General features: G+C 34.8%; 1 protein-coding gene across 1 annotated transcript; it reads left to right on the top strand.

Annotated features, from left to right (window-relative positions):
* Positions 1-11685: 11685 nt before the first annotated feature.
* Positions 11686-12693, top strand: Prps1l1 (phosphoribosyl pyrophosphate synthetase 1 like 1). The gene has a single exon (XM_020186808.2). The coding sequence runs from the start codon at positions 11737-11739 to the stop codon at positions 12691-12693; it is 957 nt and encodes a 318-aa protein (XP_020042397.2). The 5' UTR covers positions 11686-11736.
* The last annotated feature ends 398 nt before the right edge of the window (positions 12694-13091 follow it).

Genomic DNA, 13091 nt, shown 5'->3' with positions numbered 1-13091 from the left:
TGATTTTTGCCTGGATGGCCTGGACTACAATCTTATTTATGCTTCTTGCAATAGTTGGGATGAAAGGTGCTTGTCACCATGTCCAGCTTTTTCCATTGAGATGATGCCTGAGTTTTTGCCCAGGCTGGTTTGGAATCACAGTGGGATCTCAAGTAGCTAGGATTACAGGCATGAGCTGCCAGCTCCTGGCTGAATATCATACTTCTAATCTAGAAATGTGCCCCAGCTTGGTTCTCCAACATGACTGGACATTAGCCTGGAAAATTTGTAAGGTTAGAGTTAGGGTGACCCACAAGCAATCACATCAGAATTTCTGGGTTGAGGCTGAGGCAGTTCCACAAGTAATTCTAATGTGCAGCTGAGATTGAGAATCATTGGTCTAATGCTATTGAGTAAATAAAAAACTGGGTAGAGGGCCAGGAGGTGTGGCTCAAGTGGTAGAACAACTGCCTAGTAATCACTAAGCCCTGTGTTCAAGCCTTGGTACTGCTAAAAAAAAAATATGTGATAAAAAAAAATCTCAGGGTTGGTTCTGGAGATATGTATTTTCAGAAACATTAATGATTGGCCTCATTGGAATCACTGGTTTAGAACAGGTAACACACCCAACAAAATAGCTGAGGATTCATGTTTCTAGTTATAAAGTCTAAAAACAGCATCAATGGATCTTTGAGACAGAAATACGTGAAAATATTTCAGACTCTAGATTATGAACTTGGAAGCACCTTCCTAAGATCTCACTTTTTCTAGCCTATAAACAGCACTCAGTAATTGGGGTTAAAGGAGAGCTTTAAATCTGTATTTTCTTCTTATGTTTTACTTAAATCATGACACTTAGCATTGAACTAACATAGTTTGTCTTTTACCTACCAGGAATTATTTTTATATGAAAACTGTGTGAAACTCAGCCCTTATAATTCAGAAGAGATAGCACAAAAATCACAGCTATGTGGCACCAAGGAAAAACAGTGCTGATTTATGAAACTTCACAGACTTAGAAATAGAAACAAAGCACTAAATATTCATGAAATCCAAGACAGTGCTTGCACATAAGTTACATCTCAGTGATTTGTAACTGAGTTATTGGGAAAAATAATAATCTGTACCTATCTAAACATATGAAACCTTCAAGTGTTAAGTTTCACTAATGTTTGGTCTTATTTTGTTTTGAATCATAAATAATAAATATGCTATAAATGGTTGGTCATAATCTAAACCTCCCAAAGAAAAAATAACAAAATTTCATCAGCCAAACAAGGGAATACAGAAAGGAGGATTAAATGAAAATTTCTGCAATGTTTATAAAAAGTGATAGAAACAAAGACAGAAAGCTACAAGTAAAGAAACAAATAAAATTCTATCATTCGTGTCATTTAGCAAAACAATATCATAAGCCTATTACGCAAATGTAGAGTTAAAGTAAGAAAACCTGTGCCATGCATGCTTTGGATTTAATCATAAATTCAGGAAATAATCTGATAGGCTAATACAATAAAAATCAAGAGAATCTTAAATTTCATTGAGTTACATTGCCACTTTTTGATTCATTTTCATAACATAATTATCCCAATTTTATTTAACTGTACTAATGACAGATGCAGACTTCAAACAAACATTGTATTCAACTCACTTTTAAAAAGACTGAAAGCATATCACTGGTGAAATTTAACAGTTCAATTTAAAAGCTATTTATATATTTCACACACATTGGCTTTTAAAATGAAATATTATTCAATTAATCATTAAAAATACATTCTTTTTATCCTTTTGGCACCATGTTAGTGTGTGTGTGTTTCCTTCAGTGTGAAATGAATGGTAATTAACCCCAAATGGTACATAGTGCTGTTGGCACATAGTGCTGTTCTTTAACAACTATTCAGAAGTTGATTAATTAGAAATAATTCATAATAAAGACCTCTCTGTCCCTCTCTCACCCTCTCTCTCTGTTGGGAGGGTATTTGTTTTCAAAGGACTTTAGTTTACCTGTGACACAAATAGATGCTAGGAGATAATGTATCACCTCCACTGAAATGCTTTTCTGTTCTTAAAAAAGCAAGTGTGATACTGGGATGTATAAATAGTAGTTAAGTACCAGGAGTGTGAAGTAACACGACCAGTACAATACTATCCTGGTCAGACCCACAGGAGAACAATTGTTTAGATCCATATAAGAGATTTAGAAATCGAATCAGTAATGAAGGCCATGACAAAGTGTGATTATGCAGCATGTTATTTTACTAATACTTCTCAAGTGTACAAGAAAATGGCATCAGTTGCTCTCCATCCTCACTGAGGAGTGAAAAAGTAGCAATGAGATTAAACTTCACCTGAGTAACTTCAGATATAAGAGAATTTCTCAAATGATTTATATTTCTTCTCTTTTTATTAGTGTACATTAATTTACAAAGGGGATTCATTGTGATATTTACATATATGCATATAGTGAAATTTGATCGAATTCACCCCGATACACTTTCTTGTCCCCCCTTTTTAAAACAATTTTAACAAGTTTTATCATTTTATGTATATGAAATACTTTGATCATATTCACTCATGATTTATATTTTTAAATGAGCAAATCATCAAAAGGGTCTGTGGAATTTTCTCAGAGATATTATAAATAAAGCATATATTTTCTTGTTCAAAATGTTTTGTTGGTGTCTTGCTAGGAGGAATATCTACTACGATTAAATCTCAGGATAGGAAAATCATGTTTCCCAAACACTATTTATTGCCACAAAATATACCAAAAATAAATATAATACATAACTATAGGAACTGAACACTATTCAAAATATTTTATGATTGGTAGTTTAAAATACACTTGATCCTTGTAAGACAGACTGAGGAAGGGAAAGCCATCGTCTTTTGGTTAACCAATAATTTCCACATGGCCTCATGATGAAACTTTACTTAAAGGGCCATATGTGGAGAGAGCCTGCAAATCAGGATACACTAAGACATTAAAGTGAAGATAAACACAGCTCAGACCATGAAGGAAGCAAATAAAATCCTGCTCACCTGTAAACATAGGCGCCACACTCACCTGGAAACCCTCTACAGGCACACATAAAAAGATCCCTCTCAATGTCACATCCCACCATTGATCATTGTGTTAATGTTCTTCTGAACATACTGTCCTACTTCCAATTTCATAGACTACCACCCTATTGATTAGTCCAAATAACCTATGCTTACCTTGCCCTTCAGACTGTGATTGAAAAGTGCCTTTCCAACTCTTGCCAGACTCAGGAGCTCCTTGCATAGGTACTCACCTGGTTCAAGGAGGCACATGGAGTCATGTGCCCTTTGGAATAGATATGTGTTCAGCATGTGCCTCTGTCATCACAGCTCCCTCTAACCTCCTAGAAGAGACAAGGATACCTCGACATTTTGCTTGTTCTACTGTACTATATTGCTCCTCCAAGAGGAAGTTAAGTAGGAAGTAAAGAAGAACCCATGAGTCTCCATGCAGACCAGGACTGTGCTGTCATTTTTCAAAATTGTTAATGCCTAATTCACTTTACAGGTGAGGAAATTTTGGCAGTTTTCCCAAAGTCACTCAGATATCAAAGTAAAGAGCCAGGATACAAGGTCAACCAAGCAGTCTGGTACCACTGTCTGTGTGCATATCTACAGCCCCAAGTTGTACTTCTGCAAGTACAAGAAATCTTAATCTTAAAGTAGACAAGAAATCAGGTCTTTGTCCTGCTCATACATAGAAAAACCATTAACCACCATTTTTCTAGACCACAAACAGACAGAACCCCCCAAAGTTAGCAAAAATGAAATAGTGCTTTAAAAATATGCAATTTTCAGGAAAAAAAATAGCTTATGGTCATGAATCCACTTAACTACTAGCAAAACTTCTTTTTCTTATGTCTACAAAAGGAATAAAACAGATTGACACTAATAAGCTGTTTCTTGTTTTTCATTGTAGTTTATTTGAAATGAAAGCTCATGAATTGAATTGATAAGAAGTAAATTAACATATAAGGATATGAAGCAGAATGTATTTACACAAAAAGTGACTGTTGGTGAAGTAAACTGCTAAAGTCAACAACAATCACAAGTAGCATTTTTAAAGATGAGTTACTGGAAGTAGTGTATAGAATGTACATTCATTGTATGCACTTAGCTTCTGCTATCACTAATGTGGAGTGTGTCATACATCCATGTGAAACCCTGACTTCCAAGGTCACACCAGACAGGTAAGATCAAATAGGAGTTGTAAATACTTTATGATTATCATGGCACATGCTTACACTAGCTAATTCCAAAAATTAGCCCCATCTCCAAGTGTCTCACTGTGAGCTATTCCTGATAGTTTCTCAGGAATATTGGTTTCTGTTACTTAATATAAGATCCCACCAAATTTGTACCCCAACATCTTTATTAGCAACCATAGCGCAGCCTCTGCTGTACTAATCATCCAATAGAGCTTCTTCTCAGGATACTGTGCCCTCTGCCAATGGCAGAAGAACTAAGATCTCAGGCTTCATTCTGAAAGACATCATTGGCCAAGGAGGATGGAAGTTAAGAACAAAGGCCTGCCCAAGGTGAGGATGAGGAATCTAATAGGAAAGCTTCTATTTATAAAATTGGGAGCTAAGAGCACTCTTATTTCAGAATGGTGGTGATTTATCACTTGGATAATGTGGGGAAACTAGCACACTGTGCTGGTTTACATTGGTCCCAGACTAGCAGCAACTCCAGGCAAGAGTCAGAAGCAAATTTTCTCTGGAAGAAGAAACTTTCATTCTAGACTTCAAAGAATTTCTTCAAATAAATTCTATTACCATGATGGAATATCTTTAGATAAGTAAGCACAAAAGGAAAAGAAAGAAACATCAAGAACAAGATAAACTACGGATTCAGACTACAAAATTTTCAGGTGTTAGAATTATCAGACAAGTCTTACAAAACAGCTATTATACTGTTTTTATAAAATAATTTCAAACTAGAACAAATTTGAAGATATCTGTAGAAAGTACTCTAAAAAGTACCTCCAGATAAAATAAAGAGCCCACTAAAATGTCTTCAAATGAAGACTAGAGTAACTAAAACATAAAACTCAATAGGCTGGATTTATAACATAATAAACACAGGTGAAAAGACAGTAAGTATGTTGAAAGACAGGTCAGACAAAAGAATGCAGAATGTAGCCCAGAAAGTCTTAAAAGGAGGGTAGAAAAAAATATGAAAGAGAGGTTCATGGGAAATAGAATGAGAGGTATATTATGTTTCATCAGAGTTTCAGTAGGAGAAAGACCTGCACATAGGCAAAACTTGAAGAGGTAAATCATGAAAACATTTCCATAACTAATGAAACCTTTAATCCACAGATTCAAGAAGCCAAATGAATTTCAAGCATGCAATTGCTTTTTAAAAAATTCCACACCTAGAAATAGAACATTGAACTTTCATCAAAAGAAAGAAAAAAAGATCATAGATAGAATGAAAGAGAAAAAAAGAAAATCCTCAAAAGTAGCTGGGGAAAAGGGTAAGAATGCACTATCTTCAAAGAGGCTATTTCAAAGGCGGCTGCATTCTAAACAGCAATAATGAAATCCAAAAAGAGAGGAAATAATTACTTCAACGGGCTGAAAGAAAATGACTGACAACCTAGAATTGTATTGAAAAATATCATTCAGGAATGAGAGTAAACCTCTGTGTGGTACACATTTATAATCCCAGCACTCTGGAGGCAGAGGCAGGAGAACAGAAACTTGAAGGCCAGCCTGGGCTACATAGCCAAACCTGTCTCAAAAACCCTAAAGTCTATTCTTCAAACAGAAAGAAAGTGATCCAAGTGGAAGATTTAAGATGCAAGAATAAAAAAAGAACAAAGAGAGTAATACAAACAGTGCTTATATAAAACAAAAATAATAATGTGCTTGTGGAAGGAAAGGAAAGAAGGAAGGAAGATAATCCCTGACATTTATGTCAGTAAGGGATAAATGAAATTAAATGAAATGAAGTTCTTTACATTTTCTGAGAGGAAGATAAATGCAATCATTCACATATAACTTTGATAGGTCACACTGAATAAAATCTAACAATGTCTAATTTATAAGTAAAATACCTAATATATAAACATACTGTAAGAATGAAACTAAGAGATAGGAAAATAAATATATTAAAGAAAAATGAGTGAAACTGCAGTATTACTAAATGAAATAGAATTTAAAACAAAAGTCATTATTAGAATAAAATCATCAAAAAGTTATAACTTAAATTTTAGGCACCCATTAAGTCTAAAATATAAACAAGAAACAGAGGACTAAAAAAGGAGATAGTTAAACACCAAGAACCACTATGGAAATTTAAACATATTTCTCTTGGTATTCAATAAAGAGGCAAAAAAATCAGTAAAACTGTGTTAGATGTAAATAATACTACAAACAAACCAGATCCTGGATCTATTGTACATGTATGGAAACTGCAGTTAAACACTCAAGAGTACATATTTTTCAACACACAAGGATTGCAAAGAGACCATAGAGGACCCCAAAGAGTTTCAGCAAATTTCAAAGGGCTGAAGTCACACAGAACATGTTTTCTGACTGTAGTGTGATTAACAAGAACTACAGCAACAAATCTAGAAATTCCTCCATGTAATTGTAAATTAAGAAATTTCTAAACTCCTGAAACAATGAAGAAATTGCCATCAAAACTGAAAGTTGTTTTACCTGAACAGAAATGCTACAAAAATACTACATATAAAATTTAGGTAGGCTCAGTGGCACAAGTAGCCACAGCACTGGGAAAGCTGAGGCAAGAGGATCACTTAAGCTCAAGAGGTTGAAATCAGTCTGTGTAACATAGTGAAACCCTTCCATCTGAAAAACGAACAAACCAAACAAACAAAACAACCCTAATTAAAAAAAAAAAACCAAAAAAACAACTTTAGTTAGGTTGGGAAGATAACTTAGTGGTAAAGTTGCTTGCCTAGCATGCACAGGCCTTGGATTTGATCCCTTCCCCAGCATAGCACAGAAAAACAACAACAAAAACAAAAAAATCAACCAAGCAAAAAAATTAAAAATCAACTTCAGGATTTTTTTCTTACTGCTTGAGGCAGTAAGAACACCTGTGTAGCAAGCATGTAACCCTGAGTTCAAACCCCAGTACTACCATAAAAAACCCCCAAAACCAAAAAAGACCCAAAAAACCAACTTCAGTTAAAACAGTACTTGGAAGAAAAGTGTAAAGCTTTCCATTCCCTAGTAATAAATATGAAGCTAAGCATACATCTCAAGAACTTGGAAAAGGAACAATAAAATAACTCAAAGAAGGGATGAAAGAAAAAATAAAAATAATTTGAGGTCAAAGTTAAAAATAAACAGCTAATGAATTGTATCAGTAATTTCCAACTTTAGGGATTTTATTTTTTTTGGAGGGTGGAGAGAAAGACATAAAATTTCTGCTGAAATTGATAAAAAAAGAAAGAGAACAATTACAAAAATTTAATACCAGTAATGACAAAGGAATTACACTGAAGATGCTGTAAATAATAAAAGTATAGAAAGAAGATATTACGGAAAGTATCTAACCAATTAAACTTGAAAAGTTAGATTAACTAGAGTCTCAGAAGTGTGGTAAACAGAACAGTAGCATGAACCTTACCTGGTCTTTTGTTAGAAACAGACTTCAGTCTTGGACCTTTAGTCTGCTGGTCAGAAGCTGGAATGGAGTTTGGGAATCTGTGTCCTAACAAATTCCCCAGTGATCCTGATGCCCTAAAGTTTGAGCATACAGAACCATACTAAAAAACACTGTACTCAATTTTCTCTTGTGTGAATGGATAGTTGGTCTCAATGTTTATTGACAGAGTCGTTATTATTGAAGAGAAAATAGTGCATCTTTAAAAGAAGTTTGAATAGCATAAATGGAACTTGCATTTTCTCAAAATATAATTAATATATCTTTATTGACTTCATAAAACTGATATTCTACATGAAAAAGGAAACTGCCTTAAATGCTTCAAAATTATTTCACACAAATTTTAGGGAGACACTTTTTTCACAATTTATCAATTATGGAATCTCTTTATATATTACTTTGTTTTGTCTGACATTACAATGAAATATTTTGCAGCTCATGTAGTCTCATTATTATTACAAGATTATTATTTTGTACTAGGATTTTAAAATTTGACATAATTTTAAAAATTCCAAAGTGCATTTCAAAAATACCCTCATGAGTTTAACATAACACTCAGAATTAAGCCACACTTCTGAATCATAAAACTTTATCCTACTCCATTCATTTCACACAGCTTTATTTACCTACTTGCTATGTACAAATTTATTATATAAAATGACAGATTTCTAGCCACCCCCAAAAAGCTCAGTAAACACACACAGTAGTCAGCTTCAATTGTAAACAATCACAAAACAAACTTTAAAGCATTTGTACCAATGCAAAGCTCTGTGGGAAACTGTTTTCTCAAAGTATTGTGGATGATTATTATGAACAAAATAAATGAGGTAAGGTAATGTTTCAATAATGATCTGGAACTGTGAGTCAAATGAGTAAGATTAAAGGCACAAAGAAACTCTTCCTAATAAACAAGCAGATAACTGCTGGAAAGAAAAATATGTTCCTTGTTTGAAATTAACTGCCACACATTCTCAACCTACACAAAGCTGTCACAAAGGACATCTAAATCTGTCCTTGTTTGTAACATGTGTTGTGACAAGATTTGACAGTTTATCAAAAAACTATAATTGCCACCTAAACATCTAGCATTTTGTCAACTGCAAGTATGTTTAGTGAAAGCATTTATTTCACTTAAAATATAAATGTTTTTCTCTACTTTCTGAAAGAACTGACTAAATTTCTTTTTCTTCTTAGCGCATCAAGCTGCATCAGGGCTCTCTGAATTATTTACGTTTGAATTGTGAAGGGTAAAAGAATAATCAGTAAAGCAAGAAACTATTACCAAAATAACATTTATATTCAGTGTATTGACTTAAAAGACCTTCAACACACAATAATTCTCACAGATCTGTAGAGATGACATTTAAATATGCTTACCTTGGGAAGGAGAAAGATAAGACTTTTTCCCTCTATCACAATATTTCATTTCCAGAGTAATTTATTAAGAAGCAGTGTCTTAAGTAAAAGGACTGTGTTGTTCAATAGGCATTATTCCTACTTGTAACTTGCCAGAAACAGTAAATGAGAACAGATATTCTCTCAACTTATAGTGACTAGAGTAAACAGAAAATAAATCCCCTTGTAATAGATTCAGGTAGTAGAAATGTCAGAATAACAATGATATTTATGACACTATTAATGGTCCATTTATATCTGGAAATTGTGTAAGTTTTTTTTTAAGACAAAGAATTTCAGTCTTGTTTTTTCTTCATTATAGTTACTTGATAAAAGAGAAAAATATGTAAATATTTCTGCACCACTGTTTAATTTTTCCTTCATTCTCATAAACCTCAAGAAAGTAACATAGCAAAAAAAAGTTATAGTTGGAAATTCAGGGATCCCATATTCTAATACATATCTGCCTGTAATTAGCCAATAGCTCACAGGCAAGTTGTTATATTTTGCTGGACCTCAGTTCTCTGACTGTGAATTGGGATATTAAAATGACTGAGTGGTCTCTAAGGCCATTTCCATCTTTAACATATTTTATGATTTTAGACAAATCCCTGGAACTATGAGGTATAGCAACAGCCAGAGCTTGTAGCAAAAAATAGATATAAGACAAAAATGTCTCCTACTTAACACCTCAAGAAATATGTAACTAACTATTGGTTTCAAATGTTTACATTAGCATTCAGTCCTATTTAGGTAATATTAAATCTATTTGAAAGTCTGCTTTGTTTTTCATTAAAAACTGAGAATGCTAAGAGAAAAATCAATTTAATTAAAGCTACAAGTACTTTTTAGTGCTTCTAAATTAAGTTGCAGGATTTTATTTAGAAATAAGTATATGTAACTTGATTTAGGATGCATTATATGGGATAGATGGTTCTACTGATTTTTTGGTAGGAAAGAATATGAATGAAAAGTTGTGGACAAAAAGTAGTTGGCATCAACTAAAGAGAAAAAGTATGTTGATGTCAAGAGAGATGTGATTGGATGACAGCATGTCATTTTGGTGTAGCATTTTTAACAGAAGCATTTTTGTCTCTCTATATGATTTTAGAACAATAGCTCATGAAATATATAAAAGTAATATTTTATAGCTAAATATACTCAGGTATTCTGAATCTTACCTAACCCATTCCTTATCCCATTCCTAAGCTTATCCTATCCATGAACCCAACCCATTGAGGAAATTCAAAAGTTGAATCAGAAAGTATCTTCAACAATTACTTGGTAATTTCAATATATATATGATAATAATTTGATTTTTTGCTGAATGAAATTGTCCTAATATCCAAATGTCAGACACAATTAGCAGGATACAAATGTGTGAACTACATTTCATTTCATTTTTTTACAAAATAGACATATCATTGTTAAATTTCTTGGTGTTTATAGTCTTTTCTACTTACAATATTCCATCTCCCAATACACTGTGCAAGCTGTATACTTACAATTTTCTAGTAAATAATTACGAAATATATTTGCCTTTTGTATTATAAAAGTAATACAAAACCCATACCACAATAATAGTTGGCAGTAACATATATTAGTCCTTCCTTCTCAACTCACACAACCTACTCACCTCTCCAAAGGTAATCATGATAAAAGGGACCTCTACACTTATTTGATACTTTCAATGTTACATAATTTTAAATACATAAATAATACTGTACTTATTTTTGTGACTTGCTTTTTATCTTTAAAAAATACATTGGAGACATTTCCATATAATTAACATAAATTAGTCTTTTCAATGTCTGTACTACATGTACAATGAATTACTTGATAATTTGATGAAAATTGTAGATTTCCAGATTTTTCTTTTATAAACAAGTCCAGGATACTTACTATTTGTCACTCACCACCTTATACCCTAAGAATAGGGCAACACCTGACACACAGGACTTGCTCACAGAATATTCACTAAAAGAATATCACAGCAAACACTATTATCATATTCTGGGGGTATCTGTGAATATTTTTCTGGAATGGATTTCCATGGTGTGCCAAAGTTTATATGCAAAATGACAAAATTTATATGTTTACACATTTTATTGGAAGACATTATCTGTTTTATAATTTTGGCCTACTTGATATGTGAAAATAACATTTTCTTGATTGCTAGTATTTCTCACATTTATTGGCCAGCCACTTTTATTTTTACTATAAAGCAACTATTTATATTATTTTCCAACTTTTCTTTTTTTTTTTAACTCTATTGGAAGGACCTTTTCTAAAATAACACTTTGCTCGGACTTTCTCCACCCGAAAGTTTCTCTTTAAACTTGTGCCTTTGGCTTGTAGACGCTTTCTGTTTTTATATATTCAAATTCGTCTAAGCAGCCCAGGGAAACTAATGAAAGCATTAATAATAATAAAAATTATTCTATAGACTAGAAAGACTTGATCCTTTCATTTAAAAGTGCCATGTGCTCACCAATCAAGACTTCTTTCAAATGACCGGAAGTCAAGTTAGCATAGTGCACCGGAAGAGGCCATAAACGGCTATGTAACGGGCTGAGAAACCACCGGAAGTCGATGGAGTCTGCGGTCCCACTTCCGCTCTACTATCAGCGGCAGGACTGCTCACTGAACAAGGAGGGACTGGTCTAGTTAGCCAAGATGCCAAATATTAAAATCTTCAGCGGCAGCTCCCACCAGGACTTATCCCAGAAAATCGCCGACCGCCTGGGTCTGGAGCTGGGCAAGGTGGTGACTAAGAAATTCAGCAACCAGGAGACCTGCGTGGAAATTGGTGAGAGCGTGCGTGGGGAGGACGTGTACATCGTGCAGAGCGGCTGTGGCGAAATCAACGACAGTCTCATGGAGCTGTTGATCATGATCAACGCCTGCAAGATCGCTTCTGCCAGCCGGGTCACAGCAGTCATCCCCTGCTTCCCGTACGCCCGGCAGGATAAGAAAGATAAGAGCCGTGCCCCCATTTCCGCCAAGCTCGTCGCAAACATGCTGTCTATAGCGGGTGCGGATCACATCATCACCATGGACCTCCATGCCTCCCAGATCCAGGGCTTCTTTGACATCCCAGTCGACAATTTGTATGCGGAGCCAGCTGTCCTCAAGTGGATAAGGGAAAATATTTCCGAATGGAGGAACTGCACCATTGTCTCTCCGGATGCTGGCGGGGCCAAGAGAGTCACTTCCATTGCAGACCGTTTGAATGTGGACTTTGCCTTGATTCACAAAGAACGGAAGAAAGCAAATGAAGTGGACCGCATGGTGCTAGTGGGAGATGTGAAGGATCGGGTGGCCATCCTTGTGGATGACATGGCTGACACTTGTGGTACAATCTGCCATGCAGCTGACAAGCTTATCTCAGCCGGAGCCACCAGAGTTTATGCAATCTTGACACACGGAATCTTCTCTGGCCCAGCCATTGCTCGCATTAATAGTGCATGCTTTGAAGCACTAGTAGTCACCAACACCATACCTCAGGAGGATAAGATGAAGCATTGCTCCAAAATACAGGTGATCGACATCTCTATGATTCTTGCAGAAGCTATCCGGAGAACTCACAATGGGGAATCTGTTTCCTACCTGTTCAGCCATGTTCCTATGTAACAGATTAATTTATAGGTTATTCCATTTAAAAATAAGATTAAAAAAAATAAAACCTGCCCATTATTTTGCCTTGGTATTTAATGAAAAGTTCAGCAGAAGATCCAGCTTGCTCCAGTGTGGCTTTCTACATCCTGTACCAGGTATATTATAGTTTATCTTAAATTGGGTATCAGTGGAATGAGAATTGCTGGGATTTCCTGACTGGGTTGCCTCATTCTGGTCTGGCAGCTTTGATTTTGTGAGCCCTGCGTTTTTCAAGTTGCTGTGAGATTCCAAATTTTTCAGTGTATTGTGTAAAGCTATTTGAGGAAAAACTAGTTGCAAAGTCACCCATACACACACCCCAGGTTCTCCAAGCTCTTTGCTAAATAACAGCAAGAGCCCAAGGCAATCTTAAA

The sequence above is a fragment of the Castor canadensis genome, chromosome 2, assembly GCF_047511655.1.
Source record: "Castor canadensis chromosome 2, mCasCan1.hap1v2, whole genome shotgun sequence".
Classification (NCBI taxonomy): domain Eukaryota; kingdom Metazoa; phylum Chordata; class Mammalia; order Rodentia; family Castoridae; genus Castor; species Castor canadensis.
The sequence above is the reverse complement of the archived record's forward strand: the minus strand, read 5'-3'. Positions and strand labels throughout refer to the sequence as shown.